General features: G+C 43.6%; 1 protein-coding gene across 1 annotated transcript in view; it reads left to right on the forward strand.

Moving 5' to 3' along the window:
- Nucleotides 1–24,485, forward strand: part of FER1L6 (fer-1 like family member 6) — a 125,278-nt gene that overhangs the window by 4,445 nt on the left and 96,348 nt on the right. Inside the window, exons 3-12 of the mRNA XM_047073811.1 lie at nucleotides 2,266–2,386; nucleotides 5,088–5,142; nucleotides 5,224–5,355; nucleotides 9,174–9,236; nucleotides 12,957–13,035; nucleotides 14,506–14,662; nucleotides 15,255–15,441; nucleotides 17,105–17,297; nucleotides 18,814–19,166; nucleotides 24,135–24,243. Of these exons, the coding sequence (XP_046929767.1) occupies nucleotides 2,266–2,386; nucleotides 5,088–5,142; nucleotides 5,224–5,355; nucleotides 9,174–9,236; nucleotides 12,957–13,035; nucleotides 14,506–14,662; nucleotides 15,255–15,441; nucleotides 17,105–17,297; nucleotides 18,814–19,166; nucleotides 24,135–24,243 (1,449 nt within the window). The remainder of the gene's footprint in view (nucleotides 1–2,265; nucleotides 2,387–5,087; nucleotides 5,143–5,223; nucleotides 5,356–9,173; nucleotides 9,237–12,956; nucleotides 13,036–14,505; nucleotides 14,663–15,254; nucleotides 15,442–17,104; nucleotides 17,298–18,813; nucleotides 19,167–24,134; nucleotides 24,244–24,485) is intronic.

Raw genomic sequence — 24,485 nt, forward strand, 5'->3', positions numbered from 1 at the left:
ACTTTGGTCTTTCCTTTTGGGCCTATCTTGGAAAGTTAGGCTCTTCTGGGTGTAGCATTTGGAGATTCTCAGAGTCAGTGGGTCTCACGTCTGTGTATTTGAGACATAGTGGCTATATCTTAATTTCATAAAATTCCAGTGATCCTTACCCATCCTTTAACTAGTTATCCGACAGAGTTTTTGAGTACCTCCCATGATCTTCCATTCATGCATTTACTCAAGAAAGACTAATGGAAGTTCCACTGAGTGTTGGGTCCTGTGCTAGATTCTATTCTATATGATGGTGAACATCGGATAGATTAGAGACGGGCTAGCCCTGTGTAGGACTCTTCCGTTTGTCTTTCCAAATCAATTCTCCACCTGTCCTCAGTCCCAGGAGGCTGACCTGTATTGATGCACAGCCCAGGTCCCTTTCCCGATGGGGCGCCCCAGCAGGAAGTTTGAAGGACGGAGGAGTGTGACCTCAGGATTCATGGTTGGATGTGCCCCTCAACGAAGGGGATGGTTACTGCTCTTTATAGGGAAGCCAGCTGGACCTGACTTCCTCTCCTTCCAGGTTCTGGTAACTGCTCTCCTCATTTTGGGGTCTTCCAAACAGATACAGTGTGGCTGCTCTGAGCCTCAGGTAGCTGCACAACCCTTTGTGATTTTCCTGTACCCACACCCGTGTAAATTACCAAGTCCTCAGATCATTCTGTTCTGGGGGCGCCCTCTGTTACCTATTGGGACCTGAGGAGGTACCTGAATTACAAGTTGAGAAAAGTGCTATAAAGAAAATAGAAAAAAAAGCATCTCTGTGGGGTGGGTAACATTGGCCTTGCCTCGCTTTATAGATGAGGACAGCAGGGCTGAGAAGATCCTCAAGTTAGGGTGTGGCAGGGCTGGGATTTCCACCCAACCTTTGGGGCCAGGGTTTTGAACTACACCATGCAGAGTCTCTTAGTGCATGAGAGTATTCCACACTGTTTTTTACCAAAAACCTGGCTGAGAGGTGGTTCCTCAGCTTTGCTACACCTTAGAATCACCTGGGGTCCGTGTGGGGCGGTGCACCTGGGTGGCTCAGCTCAGGTCATGATCTCGTTTGTGAGTTTGAGCCCTGCTGCAGGCTCCGAAGTGGCAGTGTGGAGCCTGCTTGGGATTCTCTCTCTCTCTCTCTCTCTCTCTCTCTCTCTCTCTCTCAAAATAAATAAACAAACTTTAAAAAGAAAAGGAATCACCTGGGGATTTAAAACATCTTGACATCCAGGTGATATCCCAGATAAATTAAATCAGAATCCCACAGTGGGGGAAGAGATCTCAAGAATATGTTTACTATCTATTCATTTAAATTTTCTAGACACTTGTGCATTCCTTTCCTGTGGCTGCTATAACAAATTACCACAAACTGGGTGGGTTAAAATAACCCACATTAATTTTCTCATAGTAATGGAGGCTGGAAATCAGTATCACTGGGTGGAAATAAAAATATTGGCAGGGCCCCATCCCCTGGGGAGTATCTGATTCCTTCCTCTAGTGTTCTTCTGATGGTTATGATGGGCATCTGTCCCACCTCTGCCTGTGATTACATCGCATTCTTCTGTTCCCTGCCTCCCTCTTATAAGGATCTATATTATTGCAATTAGGACCCACCTGTATAATCTAGGCTAATCTCCTCATCTCAAAATCCTTCATTTAATCACATCTGCAAAGACCCTTTTTCCAAGTAACATTTACAGGTTCTGGAGACTAGGACTCGATATCTTTGGGGACTATGATTCAACCTAGGGCACCTTTCTACTCAAAATTGGCCCTCAGACAGCAGGAACAGATCTACATGGGACATTGCTATTGGAAATGCAGAATCTTGGGCTCCATCCCAGACCTACTGAATCAGAATCTGCATTTTAACAGCTTCCCAGGTGATTCTTATGCACATTAAGTTTTACTGATGAGGTTCAGAGGGAATAAATTACTTGTCTGAAATTCCACTGTGGCAAGGTCATGACTTGAAAGCATGTCTTTGAATTCATACCAGTTTTCTTTCCATAATACCATGCATATAAATCTACTCTTTTTTGGCAATAGAAGACGAATTTACTGTTTAGAAAAGTTAAGGTATGTGCCTGTCTTTTCTGCCAATAAAATGTTAAGTTGCACGCTGGCAGGGACTGTCTGAATGTCTTCACGTACCCCTTATGGTGATTAGCATAGTGCTGGACGGTTGAGGCTCAGATCACCACTGTGGATCGTATTTGACAGAGTTTTCTTCCTTGTTTGCTTCTCTAGATGGCCAGGATGAAGCAGAAGCGTCACAGGAGGGGCCTTCACACCAGGAAGGACTGGGAGGAGATTTAATTTATGGTCATGCATCTGTGACCCCTGTCCCTGCAGCTCCTCCAAAGAGAAGGTACAGTGCTGGTGCAGGCAGTCAGCACACATTTACTGGGCACCTCCATGTGCAGGAACCCCTGCAGGCTCTGGGACACAGAGAATAATAACTGATCACTGGTCACAAGGCGCCAAAGGTCTAAGGCAGGAAGACAAGAGGTCTGTATGTATTCAGTTTCCTCCATGGCAGTGCTGGCATCCTGATACTGGTCAGCCTTCAGCAAGCCAGGGTCCCACCTTGACCAACTTCTGCCCTTAAATCCCCTGAGTTAAGGTCTCATAATTCAGCAATGACAGCAACAACAGGAGGCAGACTCAGGAGCTGTCCCTCACCTGCTCTTTAATTCATGAAGGTGCCAGGTGTCTTAGCTCTGTGTTTGTCCCAAATGTTTGTACTACCCAACAAAAAGTCAGGACAAACTGGCCTTCGTGCCTGTGATTTGCTCTATCAGTTAGCAATTGATGTGTAACACTCCCAAACTCAGAGGCTTAGTAAAAAATTTGTTGCTCCTTAGGAGTCTGTGGGCTTCTTGGTTAGTTTTACTGGTTCTAGACTGATACACATCCACACTCATGTGTGTGCGTGTGGTCATTTGGTAGCTCTGCTGATTTTAGTTTGAGTGTTGGCTGGTAATAAGCTGGTCTAAGATTGCTTCACCTGGGACCACCGAGCTCCCCTCGATATGGCATTAGATCCTCCAGCAGGCTAGTCTGATCTTGTTCTAATGGTGGTGATGGCAGAGTTCCGGGAGAAGGAGTATGAGTACATAAGGTCTTTTGAGCCCAGGCTTGGAATTAGCATGAGTCATTTCTGCTGCATTCTATTAGCCAGTGCAAGTCTCGAGTCCAGCCCATGTCAGAATGAGGGACAAGTCATAAGGCAAAGAGCATTGTTCCAAGGAAGCTAATACCTGGGGCTATCAATGCCTTCAGTCTACCATATTTGTTTATGTCTATTTCCTACTCATGGTAATTCCTCATGCCATCCCTTCTTTGTCCACTCAGAATTCTTATTGTCAATAAAGCAAATTAGTGCTTCCCTGTATGGCAGACTGAGTTGTTATTACTGGGCCCTACAGGATGGCACACAGTAGATATGTGGGTAGAGGGGGTTGGGAAACAGCTGGAAATCAGAGATGGTGATAGCTGAGAGGTTGACTCTTTAAAGGAGACATGAAGTTTGTATGCACATACTCACTGCGGTATCTCCTTCCCCCTTTACTACACCATGACGACCATGGCCCCCTAAGCTCCCTGACTCAGGATTTCAATTACTTTGAAATATCCTTGAAGGGATCCCTTGCCATTTATTTCACCAGAATAACAGCACCGCATGGAGGAGGGCAGGAGAAAAAGAAATAGGGAGTAGACTTTTTCTTTTTCCCTGGTCATTGCATTCTCCATCAGTTGAAATTCTACCCACCAGATAATGCTCATTGACATCCGACCTCTGCAGTGAATTCTTCGTTGCTTACCTGGGCTCTCGGGAACTTCTCTCTTCTCTGAACTCCTATCACTTTTTTTTTTTTTCTACAACACATTTTACACTTAAGAGTTTTTTCTTGCCATGCTTTGGTCCTCTCTCCCTTGGATAGATTGCTAGCTCTGTAACGGCCAGGATGACGGCTCATTCATCTGTTTTTTTCTCTGAGACCAGCACAGAGCTTTCGCACAGTAAATGATTAATGCGAATTTGCCATTTTATTAATGAACATATATACCTTTGGCTATGTACTCTTCCCTACATACATTATCTCCTTTCAGCCTCAGAACAACGCTACATGGTAGGAATTATTATGTCCATTTTCAGATGAGGAAATTAAGGGTAACGTCACAAAATTGGGAAAAATAAATATGTTAATTCAGATCAGTCTGAGTCTAAAGCTTTGGGATTTTTACTAGCCTTCTTTGTTCTCTACTGGACTCAGTTGTAATTGGCGGAAATGGAACGAAGTCAAATGCATGATGGTATTGTTGGAAAGCAGGAGAATAAAATCCAATAGGAACTCAAGCTCAGTTCATTTCCCACCCGTTGCTGCCTTGGTGACAACAGGGATCCGTCACCTCTTTCTACTGTTATCCGATTTCTAAATGCCCAGGTGTTGTGCATCTGTTTCTAATTCCTTACGACAGTCCAGATAAATGAAATCCCTTGGAATGTGAAATCTCACTGGCTTGGCATCTGGGTTGCTCCTTCCGATTTTCTCTTTTACCAATTCTTTCAAAAGCAATCACAAAACTCAGGATTGTTTTACCTACTATAAATGGCAAAGGGGTCCTGTGGTTAGGATCGGACAGGAGATAAGGGAGATCTTTATGCAGACCCAGCTGTGCTACTGACTTGCTGAGGCATCTGAGTTTCTCATTTTGTAAAACCAAAAATAAATGATACTGATGATCATACGCACAATAAGAGTTGACACTTATTCTCACCAAGCACTGGGTTAAACCTTTACATGCATTATATCATTTAATTGTAGCCATTATCTCATGCGGTAAGTGCTATTATTAGCTTCATTTTTAAGATGGAGTAACTGAGTCATAGAGAGGTTGAGTCACTTGTTCATTTACATTTTATCTCTTCCAGAGATGGAGAGAGAATATGTGATACAGTATAAATAAAAGCACTTAGAAGTACCTGGGAAAATATTATCAAGGCTTATGGATCCCAAGTATGTTCTTATTTAATGAAACAAATACGTTAAACTTTCTTTTAATAGATCAAAACTGTCGACTAAGATCCATGATGGGGAGATCAGATCCCAAAACTATCAAGTAAGTGACAGTCTGTCCTGTGTCTTCTTGTGTGAATGAACAGCAAGGTCCAGAGTGCATATCTGCTACTTTGTGTTGTAGATTGCCATCACCATCATTGAGGCCCGCCAGCTGGTGGGTGAGAACATTGATCCAGTTGTGATCATTGAGGTTGGGGATGAGAAGAAGCAGAGCACCGTGAAGGAAGGAACCAACAGCCCATTTTACAATGAAGTAAGTCACGGAGGTCACCAGTATCCTCTCCACCAACATTCCCTGCACTGCCATCTGGGGTATTCTTTAGCCAAATAGAAAAACTGTGTCCCTCCTCACTGCTTCCCACCACTCATCTAAGCCCTGGAAAATTCTCTGAGCTCCTTGCAGACAGCCCCATAGAGTTTCACAAAAAGATAATGGAAAGGAGAGATGAGGAATTCCCACTGATTTAAAATTCATTGCTGTGTTTTCGAAATACCCCATTTTCTTGTCTCTTTTTTTAAAATTTATTCTTATATCTTATATGATGATCTTCATTCACTATAAGGTCTGGTTTTACATTCAGTAAATGTATTGAGTGTTGGTTGTAAAGAAGATAAACATTCTTTTTCATGAAAGAGACCCTAGAAATTTAATTATTAATTTTGAAATAGACATGTTGCATCGGAAAGTAAAATAGTCATATTTTTCCAAGCAGTGCAGAAATTGTGGACATCAAAGAGCGGAAAGCATCAAAGAGAGACAGGAGGCTTCTAAGTATTATACACACTGAATTATTTTTTTTTAATAAAAAGATTACACAGTAAAAAAAGTGATAAAATATACAGAGTATAAAATGATATATGATGAAGAATATGCATCCCTCTGATCTTTTTTTTTTTTTTTATTAAAAAAAAATTTTTTTTTCAACGTTTATTTATTTTTGGGACAGAGAGAGACAGAGCATGAACGGGGGAGGGGCAGAGAGAGAGAGGGAGACACAGAATCGGAAACAGGCTCCAGGCTCCGAGCCATCAGCCCAGAGCCTGACGCGGGGCTCGAACTCACGGACCGCGAGATCGTGACCTGGCTGAAGTCGGACGCTTAACCGACTGCGCCACCCAGGCGCCCCTGATCTTTGATCCCTTAACCCCCTTCCTCTTGCCCTAGAGGCAACCATCCTCACCAGGCATTTGTGTACCCTTCCAGAGATATCCCAGGCATGTATGCGAGTACAAATAAATATCATAACCAAATGGTAGCATTCTGTCCACACTGTCCTGGACCTTGAACTTTTCACAAAACAATGTATTTTAGATGATATTAGAGGTAATATCAAGACATATAGTTCAGTCTCATTTTCCCCTCATTGGTGTAGTTTCCCATTGCATTGATACACCATAATTTTCTAAACCAGTCTATCTCTCATTGATGGATATTAATTTTTTTCATCTTTCAGCTACTACTTATACTCACATTAATATGGCATAACTGGGGCAAAGAATATGCGTATTAAGAATTTTGAGGGGCGCCTGGGTGGCTCAGTCGGTTAAGCGTCCGACTTCGGCTCAGGTCATGATCTCATGGTCTGTGAGTTCGAGCCCCGCGTCGGGCTCTGTGCTGACAGCTCAGAGCCTGGAGCCTGTTTCAGATTCTGTATCTCTCTCTCTCTCTGCCCCTCCCCTATTCATGCTCTGTCTCTCTCTGTCTCAAAAATAAATAAACGTTAAAAAAAATTAAAAAAAAAAGAATTTTGATATCACAAAATTGCCCTCAAAGAGGTAATAATTTATACTCCAACTAACAGTGCACAAGAGTGCCTATTTCCCCATAGTCACTTTGACACCACGAATTACGAAAAAAATGCAGCGAACTCTTAATTATTTCCCTAATGGGAATAGTAATTGAAAAGGGAGACCGTTGGTAATGAAATCAACAGAAAATGGGCAAATCGGATTTGAGCTGTTAACTGCTTTCCTTGTCATCCATCACTCCTGTCTCTAAGCCTTTTACCATGAATTGTTTCCTTCCTGTTCTACCCCCAACTCCATAACAACTTTTAGCATGGATGGGACATGAAATAATGTGTATGAAATGCTTTAAAACTGCAAAGCTCTACAGGTTTGTTAAATGCTGTAATTAGTATTTTCTTTATGCATACAAGTCCTGGATCTAAATTACATTAAGTTGGGACCAAGTGCAATCAGTAGACACTCAAGTAAAAATATAGAAGTTGAAGTAAAAACTTTTGGTACAGTTGAACTAAAAACCTTTGTTACAGCTTTTGCCTCTAATTTTCAAGCCAAAGGCCATCAGATATTGAAGGAACCAGTTAATAGTGGCTAGGGAATATTTTCCAGCTATAAAAATGTGTGTGGCTCAAAGGTCTAGGGAACCTGTGTGAGGCAATTGAGTTTGAAATGTGAAATGCAGCAGAAAGCAATAAACATTGGAACTAATTTATTGGTCCAAGGAACCCACAGCCTCTCATACATCAAAATAAGAAATTTCATCTGGGTTTTCCACATAAAAGAAATTCTGAACAATAAAACTCTTTAAAAGTTTGATACATATATCTATATATCTATATATATCTATATACATCTTTAAAAGTTTCATATATATATATATATATATATATATATATATATATATATATATGAAAAACTTCCTGAAATGTCATATGTATTTTCCCATTTTCTTAAACAGAAGACATGGAATGTAATGTGACCTGTCATTGATATCTAAGGACCGCCATTTTGAAGGTCTCTTATTATGGCATGTGATGGCATTTTTCACTTTCCACATTTTGGTTTTTCTGTTTTGCCCTGTAAAAGCAGGCTGTGAGCAGAGAGCTCTCCCATTCCTACTACTGTCCTGTTCATCTCTAAGGCCCTTGTGTTATTTCTCCACAGCGAAGCTCAAAAACATATAAAAAGCAACTTTCTGGCCCTGCCTCCCTCACCCCAACTAGTCCCCCAAAAGACACAACCCACAATGAGACACCATCCCAGTGTTCTAAATCTTAGGAGAATACAACTTCACATTTGGGAGGTGCTCAGTAAAGTTCAAACAGTGAAATATCTAGTACTTGAACCCCTTGTGTGATAACTTCTGGAGAAATAAGCCGAGCTCTCAGGTCCATCAATAACCAGCTGTCTGAATCTAGGCATGTCTTTTAAATCCTTTGGGCTTCAGTCTTCCTTTGTCTGTAGAATATAGAGACTGGTCTAATTTCTTCGACTCTGAAATTTAACCACTTTTTTGGGACGCCTGGGTGGCTCAGTCGGTTAAGCGTCTGACTCTCGATTTTGGCTCAGGTCATGGTCTCACAGTTCGTGAGTTCAAGCCCTGCGTCGAGCTCTGCACTGATATGTCTGTCTCCCTCTCTTTCTGCCCCTCTCCTGCTTTCTCCCTCTCTCTCAAATAAATAAACATTAGAAAAAATAAAATTCAAACACTTTCTTAAAATTAGAAGTCTTCCTTGTCCATAATTTCTTTTCATACTCTTCCTGGTCCATCTTGGGAATATCACAGCAATGTTTGAAACTGCAAAATCCTGAGGGTTTAGATTTTAATCAAGTTCACCCCAAATTAAAACCACATTGAGATATGATTTTTTATCCATCATTATTAATAGGCAAAAAATTTAAGAGAATTGATGATATAAAGGGTTTACAGGGTTCTGGAGAAATGGCATTTTTGTATGCTGGCAGTGAGAATATAAAATGGCTTGGCCCCTTTGGAAAGAAATTTCATACTATCTATTAGAAATTCACATGCACATAAGCTATGACCCAACAATTCCACTTTTCATGTCCATTTTAGAGGAAAAATCACCTATATCCTGGGCAAGTATGGGGTGAGAGCATTTTTTTTTTTTGCATTTGAAAACAAATTAAAAAGAATTTAGGTGACCTTAAATAGGAGATGACCAATCTACTGATGGTATATTCATACCACTGAGGACCATGCAGCAATTGGTTAGAATGATAGAAATCTACAACTACTCCAGTAATAAGGGTTTTAGATGCAAGTCTGGAATTTATGGTCAAAATGAATTTTATGTTTTATAGTACTTTGTCTTCGACTTCATTGGACCCCAAGTGCATCTTTTTGACAAGATCATCAAAATCTCAGTAAGTGTATCATTGGTGATGGAGGGGCGGGGTGATGGAAAAGATTGTAGGCATTGGGAACTCTCTAGAACAGCTCAGCCTGTGTAGGGGTGAATAGGTTTGGGAGGGGTGAGTGTGGGTTGGCGAGTTCAAAACCAACAGGATAGAACATGAAATAACTAGTGTGGAGGAATTTGGGAAGGAAAACCTCTTCAAGGAAATCTGTGCTTCCTGGAAACAAGCTATAAGCTACTCTCAAGCCATCATGAATTGAATTGTGGAGTTAACTAACGTGGGAATGTGAAATACATGCTTCAACGGCCATCTTTACGATTGCCATTTTGAGTTGATTTCTTTCTTTTTATGAAATGAAATGTGAGTGTCTCTCTCCTGGGATGATATCCACACTAATGATAATTAATCACAGCACTCCCCACTTGTAGTTGGTAATAAATAGGGAAGTAGGAAAAAGCATCAGGAAGGAACCACATATATCAGTGATGCTGGATCAGAAATGTGATTTGGAGCAAGTGGTTGCCATTAGGCTTCTTCATAGCTGCCTGAGAGTAGACTTTAGGACCTGCTCATGTGGGGTAGTGTCTGCTGCATAGACCCTTCCTCAGCCCTGCGGAGTGAAGCCCTGAGGCAGAATGACCTGCCTCCACGGATCATGTCTAACCAGCAGAGATAGAGAAGGTTCTTGGTCTAGCCAACGATGCCTTACGAAGGTGGTCCACCACACGGAGGGCATGAATGGGAAGGGAAGGTGCCCGTGCTGAAGCCGTACTCGCCCAAATGAGAGAGCATGGGGGCCAGACGGAACTCACGCCAACCTCATGCCACTCACTGAAGAGACAGAGAGACCAGCGGGTGACAGACTGCATCTATCTCCCCCCTCTGAGAAATCACTACTTCTCCCAAGAAGAGGGTAGCATGGTTATGCATCCCTGAGAGAGGCGGGGTGGGTGGGACAAAGGTTAGTGCTCTCCTCCTAGTGGTTCTAAAAGGACAGACCCCGTACTTTATGTGACAATGCAAGAAGCATGGAGAATGGGGAAATGTTTTCCTCCACAGTGACACCAACTCTAACCAGAATTTTAAGATGGCAAAAATTGTCTCAGAGACTTCCTTGCCTGTCCTTGTCACCCACATATTCTATTCTATTCTATTCTATTCTATTCTATTCTATTCTATTCTATTCGTATCACATCATATATTTGATATTATATATATGCACAGTATTATATGTATAACATATGTAAATACTGCATTAAGTCTTAGGTAATAGTGGAATTATTATATTCTCTTTCTCAGGGGCACTTGAAGAATGTGACTCTTGAAGAATGAAAAGTTGTCAAGAGCCAAACATTCTTAATGTGAATTTCAGGCATGAGGACAAGTGTTGCAGAAGATATTTCAGGACCTGGGGCACGGCCTAAGACTTTGTTACATTGCATAGCTCAGGCGACCATCTGTTTGTGAGATGGGCAGTGTAGGTGGGTCCTAAGGAACTGTCTACATTTCAGACAAACAGTGACTAGCTAGATTTTTATACCGTAGCATAGATAAGGGTCATGACTGTCTGTAGGACAGTGGATTTTTAGACCGAGGACCAAAGCTAGTATTGCCTATCTTTGTTCCTCTAGCTTGAAAGAAGAGAATACTTTGGGCTCCCTTAGGGACAGAAACCAAAGATTTTACAGGGAAAAGTCCCTTGGAGGGGAGTGTTTAATACAAGTTTTTGGCTAGTCCATGAACTAAAAGTCAATGTGCCCCAACAAAATTGAACACGGGGGACGAAGGAGGGAGTGCAGTAAGCAGGGGCTATTGGGATGGCCAGGCTGTGACAGACCTTGGTGGTGCTAAAGACCATCTTCCCTTGACAAGCGGCCCCTGGCATGCAAGGCCCCAGCAGTCTGTGTGTGCCACTCCCTGAAGTCCTGGTAATCCAATGCTTGACCACACCAGGCTTCCCTGGCCCTAAGCCTGGGTGGATGGATGATTTGAAGAGGCCTCCTGTGTTATTTAAAGACCCTTTAAACAGGCTCATCCCATCAAGCCCACAGGGACCCAGATGCTTGTGACCTGACAAGAGAGCCTGAGTCAGGCTTGTGTTCTTGCTTGGGCCTTTGGGAAGCCACATTAGCAACTGTAAGCATAGGAGGTTTGGAGTGAGCTTTGTATGCGTGGCCTTAAATAACTCCTCCCCTGGAGCCAAGCTGTCTTCGCTTCCCCTCAGTTATCTTAACTCGCTTGTAAAGTTTGGGCAAGGGAGCAAGGGTGGAAAGGGAGATGGGAAGGGCTGTCATTTCTTCATTTCCTGAAGTCCATTGAATTGATTTATTCTTATTGCCTCTGCCAAAGGGAGCTTAGAAAGCACAAAAGTCTCCTATTCATATACATCATTCAGTCAGTGAATCATTCATTAATTCACCGAATGTTTATTGAACATGTATGATGAACAAGGCCATGCATGTGGTGGGTAGGAGGAAGTAGGAAACTGTCTTTGATTCAAGGAACTCAGAATGTCATAGAAGGAAGCCCAGAGGCCATCTAGTCTAACTAGTAGGAATCCCTCTCACCACCTCCATGACATGGGGTTTTGGTGCACCTCGTGGTTATAGCCAGTGATGGGAGGTCACTATCTCCAGAAAAACCTATTCATTGCCAGAAAGTTCTGTTATAGAAGCCGTCCTTATAGTGAGCTGAGTCTCTCCTTCTGTGACTTGGAAACCACATGGGGAACTTACTCCCTATTATAGATGGCAGGATTTCCAAGATGGGAAAACGTTTAAGTTACTATTACCCCTTCTCCACACCCCCAGTTTTCCCTTTTCTGAGTTGAAGGTTCAATTGCTCCTGCTTCTTCAGTGGTTTCCCATTCAGTGTGCCTCCTGGACCCGGTACCAGCTCTGCTGCTTTCCTTTAGAACTTCTGCATCTTTTTTTTTTTTTTTTAACATTTATTTATTTTTGGGACAGAGAGAGACAGAGCATGAACGGGGGAGGGGCAGAGAGAGAGGGAGACACAGAATCGGAAACAGGCTCCAGGCTCCGAGCCATCAGCCCAGAGCCCGACGCGGGGCTCGAACTCCCGGACCGCGAGATCGTGACCTGGCTGAAGTCGGACGCTTAACCGACTGCGCCACCCAGGCGCCCCGTAGAACTTCTGCATCTTGATAGCACTGCATTACAGTGTGTTGCTGTAACCAGCCAGGTACCCTGCTGATTTCTGATCAGATAAAATATTGAGGATGACCACCTCCCTTGTTCTGACTATTGTACTTCTCAAAGCAATATGTGATGAGTTCTCCGAGCAAGCTGTGAGCAGAGTGTTATGGAAGTTTAGGGGAGAAAGAGGACTTTCAGCTGAGGGGGATCAGGGAGGGCTGCTTGGAGGAGGTAATATTTGCTCTAGACATTGAAGGATGAGTAGAGTTTCAATAGGCAGAGATGGGTTGTATTAGAGCTTACTTTGGCTTAAAAAATACTTTTCAAGACTGTGAGATTTGTTAGATGACCTTTGCTAGCTGAAAACCTGCCAGGAGGAACAGGTACAGGTGAGATAACTTCTGGCTGCCCTTTTCACTTGATGACCAAATGTCATTGTGCTCCAGATGAGTGAAGGCCAGACAAGCGTCAAGGTCTAGAATCCTCGCTGAGGTATCACGAACCCATTTCACAGATTTATCCTCAAAGAGAAATCTAGTGCGGCCGGACTCACTGCTCCATCTCTCCTCAGGTCTTTCACCACAAGCTGATAGGAAGCATACTGATCGGTTCCTTCAAAGTAGACCTGGGGACTGTGTACAACCAACCTGGTAAGAAAGCGTCGCTTCCCCATCTCTCCCTTACTCATCTCCAGTTTACCACACCTGGAGGTCAACTCATTCATTTGCCCGTCCACTGACCCATTCATTGAACAGTATGACACTGACCCATTCATTCAACAGTATCAACACCAATTACACAATCGGAGCAACACCTGGCCCTTTTCCTCAAAGTTCACAGTCTAATTGCAAAATTGTCTTTTATGTCCATATTTCTGAACAGTTCTCCCGCCAACAAATTCGATCTCATTTACTGCTGTGTGGCAGACACAGGAAAGGTGACACACAGAGGTTCCACATTTGGACTCTGGAGCCAGATGGCATAGCTTCAACTTTTTTTTTTAATGTTTATTCATTTTTGGGAGACAGAGAAGGAGCGTGAGCAGGGGAGGGACAGAGAGAGAGAAAGAGAGGGAGACACAGTATCTGAAGCAGGCTTCAGGCTCTGAGCTGTCAGCACAGAGCCTGATGCGGGGCTCAAACCCACGAACTGCGAGATCATGATCTGAGCCAAAGTCGGACGCTTAAATGACTGAGCCACGTAGGCACCCCTATGGAGCCAGATGGCTTGGCTTCAAATTCCACCCTGCTGTTTCTGGTTGTGCAACCTTGGGCAAATGACTTGACTTCTCTGCACCTCAGTTTTCTCAACTGAGGAAATGAAGATAAAAATAGTGCCTCCTTTCTGGGGTTGTTGCATGCCATATAAGGATTTGCTATGATAATCCTTATCCCTGATTTATAGAAAGTGAAACTCAGAGAAGGCAGGTAATTTGTCCAAGGTCGGGAGTGGGTAAGTAACTGGGCCATCAACAAATACAGATCTTTTCTTACCAGGCCCCTTCTCTTCAAAAGTAGTTGCAACTCACATGAGCCCAGGGGGCCAGGCCTTGGGAGAGCAGTGGGTTAATTGCTGCAGGCTGTGGGGAACAGGAGGGCTCACAACCCACAGTGGCTACTCAGTTTCCTTACCACCTGCTGACATGTGGAAATGTGCATTCTGTATTGGCAGATCTAACGGTTTTTTTCAGATAAGCCAGAAGTCTAGATTTTGTAAGAGATTTTAAAGTTTGGATTGACAGTGTAGGCCAAACAAAAAGATCCACGAGTCACATTTACAGCCTGTGAAATAGTACTGACTTCTCTACTCCATTCATGTCCTGTCATAGCTGTTCATAGCCTGTCAAAGCTAGGAACCTGTCCAGGCAATTAGCACTGGGTTAGAGGCTTTCCAAATACCTGTGGCAGGTTGGAGAGAAAGACAGAGAAGAAGGTGAGAACAAAAGGAGAGGAGGGAAGGAGGGGAGGAGCGGAAGGAGGCAGCACGAGGCTGGGGAATACCCTGATGAGCTGCCCCCACCAGGGAACAGAGCTTGGGAGGCCTTGCGTGTGGGATGGAACTGGCTGCACCTGCTGGGTCCAGCCGTGCAGGGTATCTGAGCTGTCAGGACGCTTTTGCAGGTCATCAGTTCTGTGACAAGTGGGCCCTGCTCACAGACCCTGGCGACATCAGGACGGGCATGAAGGGGTACCTGAAGTGTGACATCAGCGTGACTGGGAGAGGCGACATCTTAAAGACCAACCCCAAAACCTCCGATGCCGAGGAGCAAATAGAAAAGTGAGGCGGGTCCATCCAGGGCCACTCAAGACAAATGAATGATATGCCCGAAGTTGATCTGTCTTTCCCCTCCCTCCCTCCCTTTCCTGGTGGGTACATGAGAATTGCCAAATTCGTGCCTTGTCCACCTGGGATTCTACTCTCTCAGAGGCACCAAGATGTGTCTTATCAGCAGTGTCACTAGCCTTTGGGAGATCAGCTTCTAGGACAAGGACAGCCTGTCTCCCCATAGAGATAAACTGTTCTTGAGTTCATCCTATTTATCTGGATTTGGTTGATTTTTCTTTGAAGGAATTATACTTTCAACCACTGGTTTATGAAATGGGAAGACTTAATGCACTTCTTTTAAGGTGCGGTGTGGAAGATGGCGTTCACTCTATAATTCGAGGACTGGAATGAGTTTGCATTCACTGTTTTCATATCCTTTGCTGCCACTTACACCACAAAGAAAACTCATTTTAGCGATGAATCCTGATCTTTTCAGTATTTTCTCCTATATCAGGATCCTTCTTTCTACGTCCAGATTGCTTCCACTTTTTCTGTTCTTTCAAGGGAGAGAGCTTTTTCTTTTTTGTTTTTGTTCCCCCTCAAGGAACCTCTTGATCCCTCAAGGGTTTCCATCAGAGAGACCCTGGGCCAGATTCTATGTGAGACTCTACAAAGCAGAGGGGTTGCCTAAGATGAACTCCAGCATCATGGCGAACGTCACCAAAGCATTTGTGGGTGACAATAAGGACCTTGTGGACCCCTTCGTGGAGGTCTCCTTTGCTGGGCAGATGGTAAGGAAACCTCGTCACCAACAACGGCAAACCCAGGCCAGAACTCCACTCTTTCCCCAGGACATTTCTAGTCAAATGAAATTAAGTTAAAATAAAAATTAGGAAGTGCCCTGCGAGAGAAAGCTTGTCACAAAAGGCATTGAATCATGTGGCAGGTAAGTGGGAGGGTGACCCACTTACTCTCTATTTGAGATCATAGAGAGGAACTATGGGGTATTATGGTTTAGGGCCTAGGCAGACAGACCTCCTTCCTCACCTCTGGCTACTTCTTCGAGCTGTTACCCAGGCTCTGTAGCATTGCCATCTGCCTCCCAACCTGCTCCCCGGGCTTCCCGAGTAGTCCTTGTCCTCTGTAAGCCTGGACATCTCTGTTCTCTGTTGTTCCCTACTCAAGAGCCATTGGAAGTACCAGGGCCTAAGCACATGGTCACAGCTTAATCCTTGTTGGCTGGACGTTGAAGCTTCAGCTGGCACATATGGTGTCTCTGTCCTTACAATATATGCTACCCTAACCCTCCTCTTGGCAGGGTGAACACTGGAGTATTTTTTACCTGAACCCCTTGACAGTCCTATAGAACGTCACCTCCATTTTTATGACGAGGAAACTGAGGTCCAGATGGGGGAAGTGCACAAAGCCCTTATAAAAGCCTTTTTATAAGACTCAAACTCAGGGTCTAACTATATGTGCCGCATTCCTAGAGATGCATGGAACAAGTTATGTTCATAACATGCATGTTGGCTTGATCTTGTAATCTTGTGATTACAAGGACTTCCAGAGGGCAGGACCCACCATTACTCCCTTTGTCCCTGATGCCTGGCATGGTGTCTGGTGCGGGGTAGGATGTCAGCACAGTATTCCTCCCTTATCTGTGGTTTTGCTTTCTGTGGTTTCAGTTACCCATGGTCTACCATGGCCTGAAATTATTAAATGGAAAATTCCAGAAATAAATGATCAATGAGTTTTAAATTGCACACTGTTCCAAATAGCGTGTTGAAATTTCACGCTATCCTGCCTCATCCTACCCTGATGTCAATCATCCCTTTGTCCGGTATATCCACACTGTCTATTGTTGGTCACTTAGTAGCTGGCCACGTTATCAGGTCCACTGTGGTGTTATGGCAGTACTTGAGGTCAAATAGCCTTATATTACTTAATAAGGGCCCTTGGATGCAGGAACAGTGATCCTGGCAATTCGGATACACCAAAGAGAAGCTATAAAGTGTTTAAGCGAAAGTTGAAAGTTCTTGACTTAATACTAAAAGGAAAGAAATCGTACGCTGAAGTTGCTAAGATCTATGTTAACTTTTATTAGGGTATATTGTTTTAATTGTTCTATTTTATTACCAGTTATTGTTGGTAATCCCTTACCGTGCCTTATTTATAAATTAAACTTTATCATAGGTATGTACATAAAGGAAAAAGAGTGCATCTCAGGTTCTGTCTGTGGGTTCAGGCATCCACCGGTGTCTTGGAATCCATTCCCTTGTGGGTAAGGGGAGGCTACTATAATGTTCCTGGGTACAACATATTTCCATGGGTATTGGGTGGAAGCAGGTTCATTATGTCTGGCAACTTGGTTTGCCAGTTGGCTTAAAGTCAGGTCAGGTCAGTGACATCTATCATTTCCTTCAACAGCTCACATCCTGCTCGCTTTGTTTTTAGGGGCGAACTACAGTGCAGAAGAACTGTGCTGATCCTGTGTGGCATGAACAGGTGGTCTTCAAGGAAATGTTCCCTCCTTTGTGTCGGAGGGTAAAACTCCAGGTGTGGGATGAAGGCAGCGTGAATGATGTCGCACTGGCCACCCATTTCATCGACCTGAAGAAAATCTCCAGTGAACAGGACGGAGATAGAGGTAAAGCCTCATCTGTCTGACTTGGAAATGAGGCCACAAAATAATTGGTTTGAAGCCCTCGTCCTTAAAACAAGAGGATTGGAGCAGGCAGTGTGGTAGGCACTTGTAAGCTCTGTGTGGTTTGTGGTGTGGGTTTAGGGCAGTAGGTCGAGCCGGGCTGTGGGAGCCAGGAGGTTTGGTCCTGGTCCCAGGTCTTCCACGAACATTGCTGTGTGGCCTTGAGGAGTCACTCCCTCTCTTTGGGCCTTAGGTATCTTAAATGAAAAATGAAGGGTTTAGATTAGATCAGATGTTGACAGGCTATGGTCCACGGGCCACATCCAGCCTGCCAAATATCTTTGTATGGCTCACAAGCTAAGAATGGTTTTAACGTGTTTAAATGGTCCAAAAATACCGTCCCCCCAGCTCAGTGATAGGAGCGCATGGTCAGGAGTATTGCAGGAAGGTGCTGCTGACTGTGCATTGAGAAAGCCAGGGAGGGAATAGAGAGTCCCAGCTAATCCATCAGTCAGGAGAAGGGACTTCTACTCTTTATTTGCAAAACCTAAATGAGCCGGTGATAACTTTCTAAATATCTCCCCAAACCCCTCCATACTTAAAATCCCAAGGCAATCTTTCTCTGCATTACATATCTGTGTTAATTGATAAATATACTTATACACATATATGTCTGTGTATGTGTATATATGCACGTATATACGGAAGGCTTAACTTAAGCAGAAGACAAGGTTTACATGGTTTTTTTTTTTTGGCCAGTCACAGTGTGACACCATAGAAGAGCCTCAATAAATACCCATTGTTTAAGTCTCCATATCCTGGAAGGGTTTGCCACGGGATTGTTTTATGCAGAACACACACCCCGCCCACCTTCAGAATTTCTCAACTCGACGTTAACATGTTTTACTCCAACTTTCCAGGAACATCTTGATGGTATTCAAAGACAGGTATAAAAGTGTTTTCAAAATTAGACATCAGGGGCCATAAAATCTTTTTATCCCTTTTAACACAATATCTCTGCTTCTTAAAATTGACCCTCCTTTGGGATAAAATCTCTCTCTCTCTCTGCCTGATTCCTCTCCATGCCTCATCAGCCTGTTTTATTTGTTCTTGAAACGCAAGGTAAATCTCTTTCTTAGCACTTACAGATATTTACCGTTTAATACTCCTTTCTGCTCTGTTCTCCGCTGGGCTCTGTGTTTAGCACCCACACAGTGCCCGGCACATGTTAGGAGTCAATAAATATTAGATGAGTGAATGAACCGACAGCGATGCATGTGGGCATTCATAGCATCATTACAGCTGTGAACAGGTTTAAACATGTGCATGCAAGGACTAGAAAGAAATACAGCAAATATAGCAAAATGGCAATTGTGGCTCTTTGGGGGATGGGATATTCTATAAATATTTTCTCTTGCCTTTTCTGTATATTTTACATTCTACACAGGCATGCACGATGTTCATAAAGCAAGAAATAATCAACTTGCTTTACCGGGCAACTAAAGCTTGGTTTTTGTAGGCTTTCTACCGACCTTTGGACCTGCCTGGATTAACCTGTATGGCTCACCCAGGAACCACAGTCTGATGGATGACTACCAGGAACTGAATGAAGGCTTTGGAGAAGGTGTGTCGTTCAGGGGCAGAATCTTGGTGGAAATTGCTGTGGAGATCCTCTCAGGAGGGGCACAGGAATCTAAGTTTTCCAAGGCATTCAAGGAGCTCAAGTCGTCTTCTAAGGACAAAGACTCCAAGTCTTCCAAAGGCTCCAGTAAAGACAAGGATGATAAGACCGATGGTGGAAAATCCCAGCAGGCTTCAGACAAGACCAACTCAACAGAGGTCGAGGTGGAAACTTTCGATGCACCCCCTGAGGTAGGTCTGAGCACTGCCCTTGTGAGGTGGAGCCCAGAGTGGAAGCATCACCGGCCAACTGTTCCCATGGGCTCCCAAAGGCATGCGCAGGTCTCCCTCCGCAATCCGCTGCCTCTTCCTGACACGTCCCAGTCATCTGCTCGTGATAAGTTCCTCCAGTGTCCCCCCAACACACAGATTCCAATGGGAACCAAAGGAAAGGGAAATAAAAGTGTTCTAGGAGACCTGGTGGAAGTAGGTGGTGGGGGGATGGACTGAACTCCACACATGACCTCATTTTGTTTAGTTTGTTAGAATAGCATATGCTCTGGTTGTGAGGCATTGTGGGACAAGGAATGAAGAAGAGGAAGAGTGGGTGACAAGTTGGGATACAAGAACTTGAGAAACCTATTGCCCTGCCCAAGCCTGAGGGGGGGGGCGGGAATCACAATTCAAAGGAATGCCTATTTCTGTGTATTACTCAATATTAAGCATGTTAGTATTTTTTCCAGCCTGCTTCTGTATGATGCGAAAGAGATCTGGGTCACCAAGATGAATACTAACTGTGAATATCCCCTCAACTGTTTAGATTAGTAAGAGTAATTTTTGGTTAAGCAAATGAAGGAACTTATGTTTTGTTAGTAGCAGAAGTGAGTAGATTCCAGCTCTCAACTTGGATGATCTATCTCTGGGGGTGTATCTCTCAGGACAACCAGACACTCACTTTGGGTGGGGAAGCGAGGTGATGGCTGGTCTGGGTCGGCTTAGCCCTGGTAGAGCCGATTATTTTTACTGCTGGGATCCAATACATCTTAAGATACAGTGTGGGGGAGAGGTTGGAGCCCAGAGTTGGAAATCTTGGAGATTGGTTCTATTCATGGCTCTGATAGTAGCACCTCTCAATGTTTTCAGTTTTCTTATCACCACAATGCGGTAGTAATAGTCTCTCTGTGATAGTCATCTCCTGGGGGTAAATGAGGGAATGCCTGTAAAATGGTCAGCAGGGTTCTTTGCGCATACATGGTAGGCAGGCAATACATTTGCTGTTGCTGTGACCAGTGTTTCTATGGTTTGTTCCCACTACAAGCGGGCAGCTATTTAGAGCTCTCTACCCTGTTGTTTGGACTTACTTTGGGTATTTCGTGGACCTCTCCTGCTCTCCCTTATGAACTTGTATATTGGGAAATATTCTTTGTAAATGTGTACTGTCAGTTTGTTGTGTTTAAGATTGACATTGCCTTGATGTGATTGTATTATGTGTATTTTTTCAGAATATATGGCAACTTTGGAAATGACATTTTTTGGACTTGGCCAGAAACTGTGGGTACCTTAAGTAGCCACCCATGCCAATATCCCCTGTATCTGACTCCGTGGCAATCTTTCCTACTGTTGAGAGACTGGCCATTCTTTTCTAAACAGAAATTGCCAAGTAGGAAGGGCCTAATAGAAGATTTTCTCAACCCAAGTCAATATCTTGAAGATATTTTGCTAATACCATCTGAAAAAAAATTCTAGCTGAAAGCAAGGGCATCTGGGAATTCTCATAGAGTGTACATTTTCTACAAGGCCAAGGGCCCATCTTGGCTGTTGTGTAGAAGGAGGTAGGGAAGAGAAATTCAGGTCTCATTCAAATCCTTACTTTTCCTTCTCTTTTCATCTTTGCTTCTTGTTTGTGGTCAGTTTCTTGCTGGGTTTATTAGTTATCTTTCACTATCTAACAATCACCCCCAAATTTAGCAACTTAAAACAAACATTTATTTTCTCTGCGGATGAGGAATTTGGGAATACCTTAACTTGGTGGTTCTGGCTCCGAATTTTTCATGAGGTTTCAATCAAGATGTTGGCAGGGGCTGCAGTCATCTGACAGCTTGACTGGAGCTGCAGGACCTACTTCCAAGATGGCACACTCACGTGGCTGTTGGCAGGAGGCCTCAGTTCCTCACCGCATGGACCCTTCATTAAGTGCTTAGTGTCTTCATGGCAGCTGGCTTCCCCTTGAGTGGAGCAGGTGATCCAAGAGACAGCAAGGCAGAAACTTCGATGTCTTTTATGACAAAATCCATAGAAGCCACACACTGATATGTATGACACATTCTAATTGTTAGAAATGAGTCACTTAAGCCCCGCCCACAGGGGAATTAGGGAGGTGAATTGGGCTCCATCTTTTGAGGGGAGGATTTTCCAAGAATTTGTGGACATATTTTAAAACTACAATATTGGGTTTCTACCTTCCCCAGAGCCTCAATAGCCCAGAGCTCACCTTACCAACATGGTGAGGTCACCTTCTTATATCATCTTCTTGTTTAGCTCACCAGGGTCCTGAGCTCTTCTCTCCCTTGCTGCAGCCACGCTCTCATTGCATACCTGGACAAATGAGATCCCATGATTCTGGTTTTTCCAACTTACCCTCATCACTGTCATCAAAGCTTATCTCCCTATGCCAAGCTTTCACAGAGCATAGCTAATCTAACAGATGATGTGCTCATTTTTTTAAATTGTGTAAACACGTACTGAGTAGCTTCTTGTTTAAACATCATCCTCAATATTGGTAGGAATACATGTAGAGTCTGACTCCATGGAAATTATGATACAGAAGGGGAGGTAAGATATACAAAATAAATGTACAGGAAATAAAAAGTGATATGTGCAATAATGAGCTACAGGTAAAGTGCTGTTATTTCCTGGAGTGAGTGAAGTATAATAATTAAAATGCCGGGTTCCCAAGCAAGACAGCTGGATTTTAGATGTGGCCGAGTGGCGCAGCCTCTGGAGAAACATTGCCTCTGAATCTTCGGGCAAGTGACTTGAGCTCCTTCTGCTTATTTCCGATAATAACCTCTACTTCATAGGCTCATAGTGAGGATTTAATGATTTAACATATGCAAAGTTCTAAGAACACAGCTTGGCACGTAGTAAGTGCTCAATAAATATTAGGCATATTTGGTAACTTTGAGCAGGTATTTTAACCTTTCAGACTGCATTGTCCTCCTATTTACACAAGTAGAATAAAAGCATCTCCCTCTTAGGGTGGTTATGAGAATTACATGAGATAGTAGGTAAAAGTCTTAATACCACATTTGACACGTATTAAGAGCTTAGTAAACATGACCGTCATCATTTTTTCCAGCTCAGGAATCAAGGTATGCTTCCAAAAGAAAGGACCGTTTGAGTTAGACCTGGAAGGATGGTTGGATTAAGAGATGAATTCTGTCTGTCGACGTACCATGAGTACCATTTTTGTGGCGTTTGCGTGTATAGGCTTTATACAAGGTGCTCCATGTGGATGGTCTCATTTCTGCCTCTGTAGGTCCTATGACAAAGTTGGTTTCACAGACAGGGAAAATGACACCCAGGCAGTGGACATGACTTGCCTGAAGTCAACCAGCTAGGAAGTAGCAGGGTTGGGATTTGAAGAAGGGTTTATCTGGCTAAGGAGGCTGCCATCCCTTTTCCAGTCTACATGGCTTTCGTTCCCACCGGGTCTCCAAATCCTTTTTAACCTCCTCCCAGAGGGTAAACTTGGCCCCAGGAAGGTGAGATATGTGGCTCTATTATAACCAGTGGATACAATGGCAGCAGGTGGGAGGGGTGTGTGCTTTGTGACTAAGATCCAACATGGGGCCCCCACCCTGTCCAACATTTTCTGGTCAGTAGAAACATTTCCTCCTAAGCCCAACAGCAAGGAGGCTCCTGTGTGAAGGAAGGATCACCCTTTGAGACCTGTTGGCTCTCTGTGGGACAGGGTTCAGGGCTCTTGACTGAATGGGGCTCTTCAGCTCTAAAGCCACAACTGCTTCTTTTCCTTGGATGAACCTTATTGGTTTTTCCATGGAACGTAACAAATCCAGCTGCGAAACCAGGAAGCCCAGACTGTACGGCACTACATCCAGGCTCTTTACTCAGAAACGTGATGCTGTGTCTGAGCTACATCTGCTCCCTGAACCGTCAACTTGTTCCGCATCAACAGGGGTCCTCTCCAGACTGTGTGGTTACCTTGGCATGGCTCCTGGCTTGTGACCTGTCATGGTCCTCTCTTCCACAATGTAGGCTCCTTGAGGGCAGTCTTGGTGGAGACCAGACCTCAAATCTTGGCTGGCTTTAACTTGCTGTGTGACCTGGGGAAGCCCCTTAGTCTCTCTGAGCTTTAGTTTATTTGGATGGAAGGCAGTTGGATCAGATGAACTCTAAAGCCCTTTTCAGTGGAAAAGCAGCTGTGATCCCGGGACTGAGCACCCTCATGCCAGGAATTGCAGTGCTGATAGCTCGTTCTGGATGCACTGGATTGGCTGATGCTCACGCGAGTACCTGGCCCTCCCGTCTCTTTCGTTTGGGCTTGTGTTGTTTGGGGAGTAAGGTCTGTCTTTGAGCAGCACCAAGGCGTTGGGTTAGCACATGTCAGAGCCCCAAGCGCACTGGGTCTGTGATCGGAATACTTGGGAAAGTCACTAAACCTAACCTTAAGTTTAGTTTCCTCAGTTTCCTTACCTATAAAATGGGAATGATCCAGATTTTGACCTCTCGAGGTTCTGAAGAGGAAAAAACATAATGTATCTTGTCATCCTGTATAATCCATAAAAAGATGCTCCAACGTGAAGGTCTGATCCTGTGACTCTGTTTTCTAAACGGCTGTTCGCCTGAAGGCGATTTCAGACCTGTGTTTTAACAATAGCACCACAGAAAGATGCACATACCAACTTTTGCCTTTAAAATAAAAAAAAAAAAAAGACTTTAATCACAAGGTAGGAGCTCAGAAGGTTGACATTACATCATTCTAGATAAATGGCTGGATTTGGACGTGTGATTTGTAGGTCCTGGTTCCTGCCTGTCTGATTAGTAGGGAAATGATGTGCCATTTCAGGCTAACACTGACATTCAGAAAATGCCTGAAATGCCTACAAATCACCCTGGACCAGTTAACATCACTAATTCAGCTTATTGGTAATAAAAAAAATAGATCCAGGCCTGTATAATATTTTTTTCTTTCTATAGATTATACCAGAAAAATATGAGGAATTTTTACTCTTTGGAGCATTTTTTGAAGCTACCATGATTGACCGGAGGATTGGAGATAAACCCATTAGCTTTGAAGTTTCTATTGGTAAGTACAAATACATGCAGTGCTTGGCACATGGCATTGACTTTATACCTATTTCTTGAATAAATGAGCTAGTGTCTTACATGGAGATGATAGAATTCTGGTGGAAGTTTGCATCTCAGAAAGAAATGAATAATTCTTCATTTAGCGTCAATATGTAAGGGATAGATTTATTTTCATTCTTTAATAAAAAGGACTAAGAGTATAGTTTGGATTCAGACAGACTTGGATTACTAATCTTGGTT

This window comes from Lynx rufus, unplaced genomic scaffold, assembly GCF_022079265.1.
Source record: "Lynx rufus isolate CCGP_SWC_20201006 ecotype Redwood Valley unplaced genomic scaffold, mLynRuf1.p SCAF_12, whole genome shotgun sequence".
NCBI classification, from domain to species: Eukaryota; Metazoa; Chordata; class Mammalia; order Carnivora; family Felidae; genus Lynx; species Lynx rufus.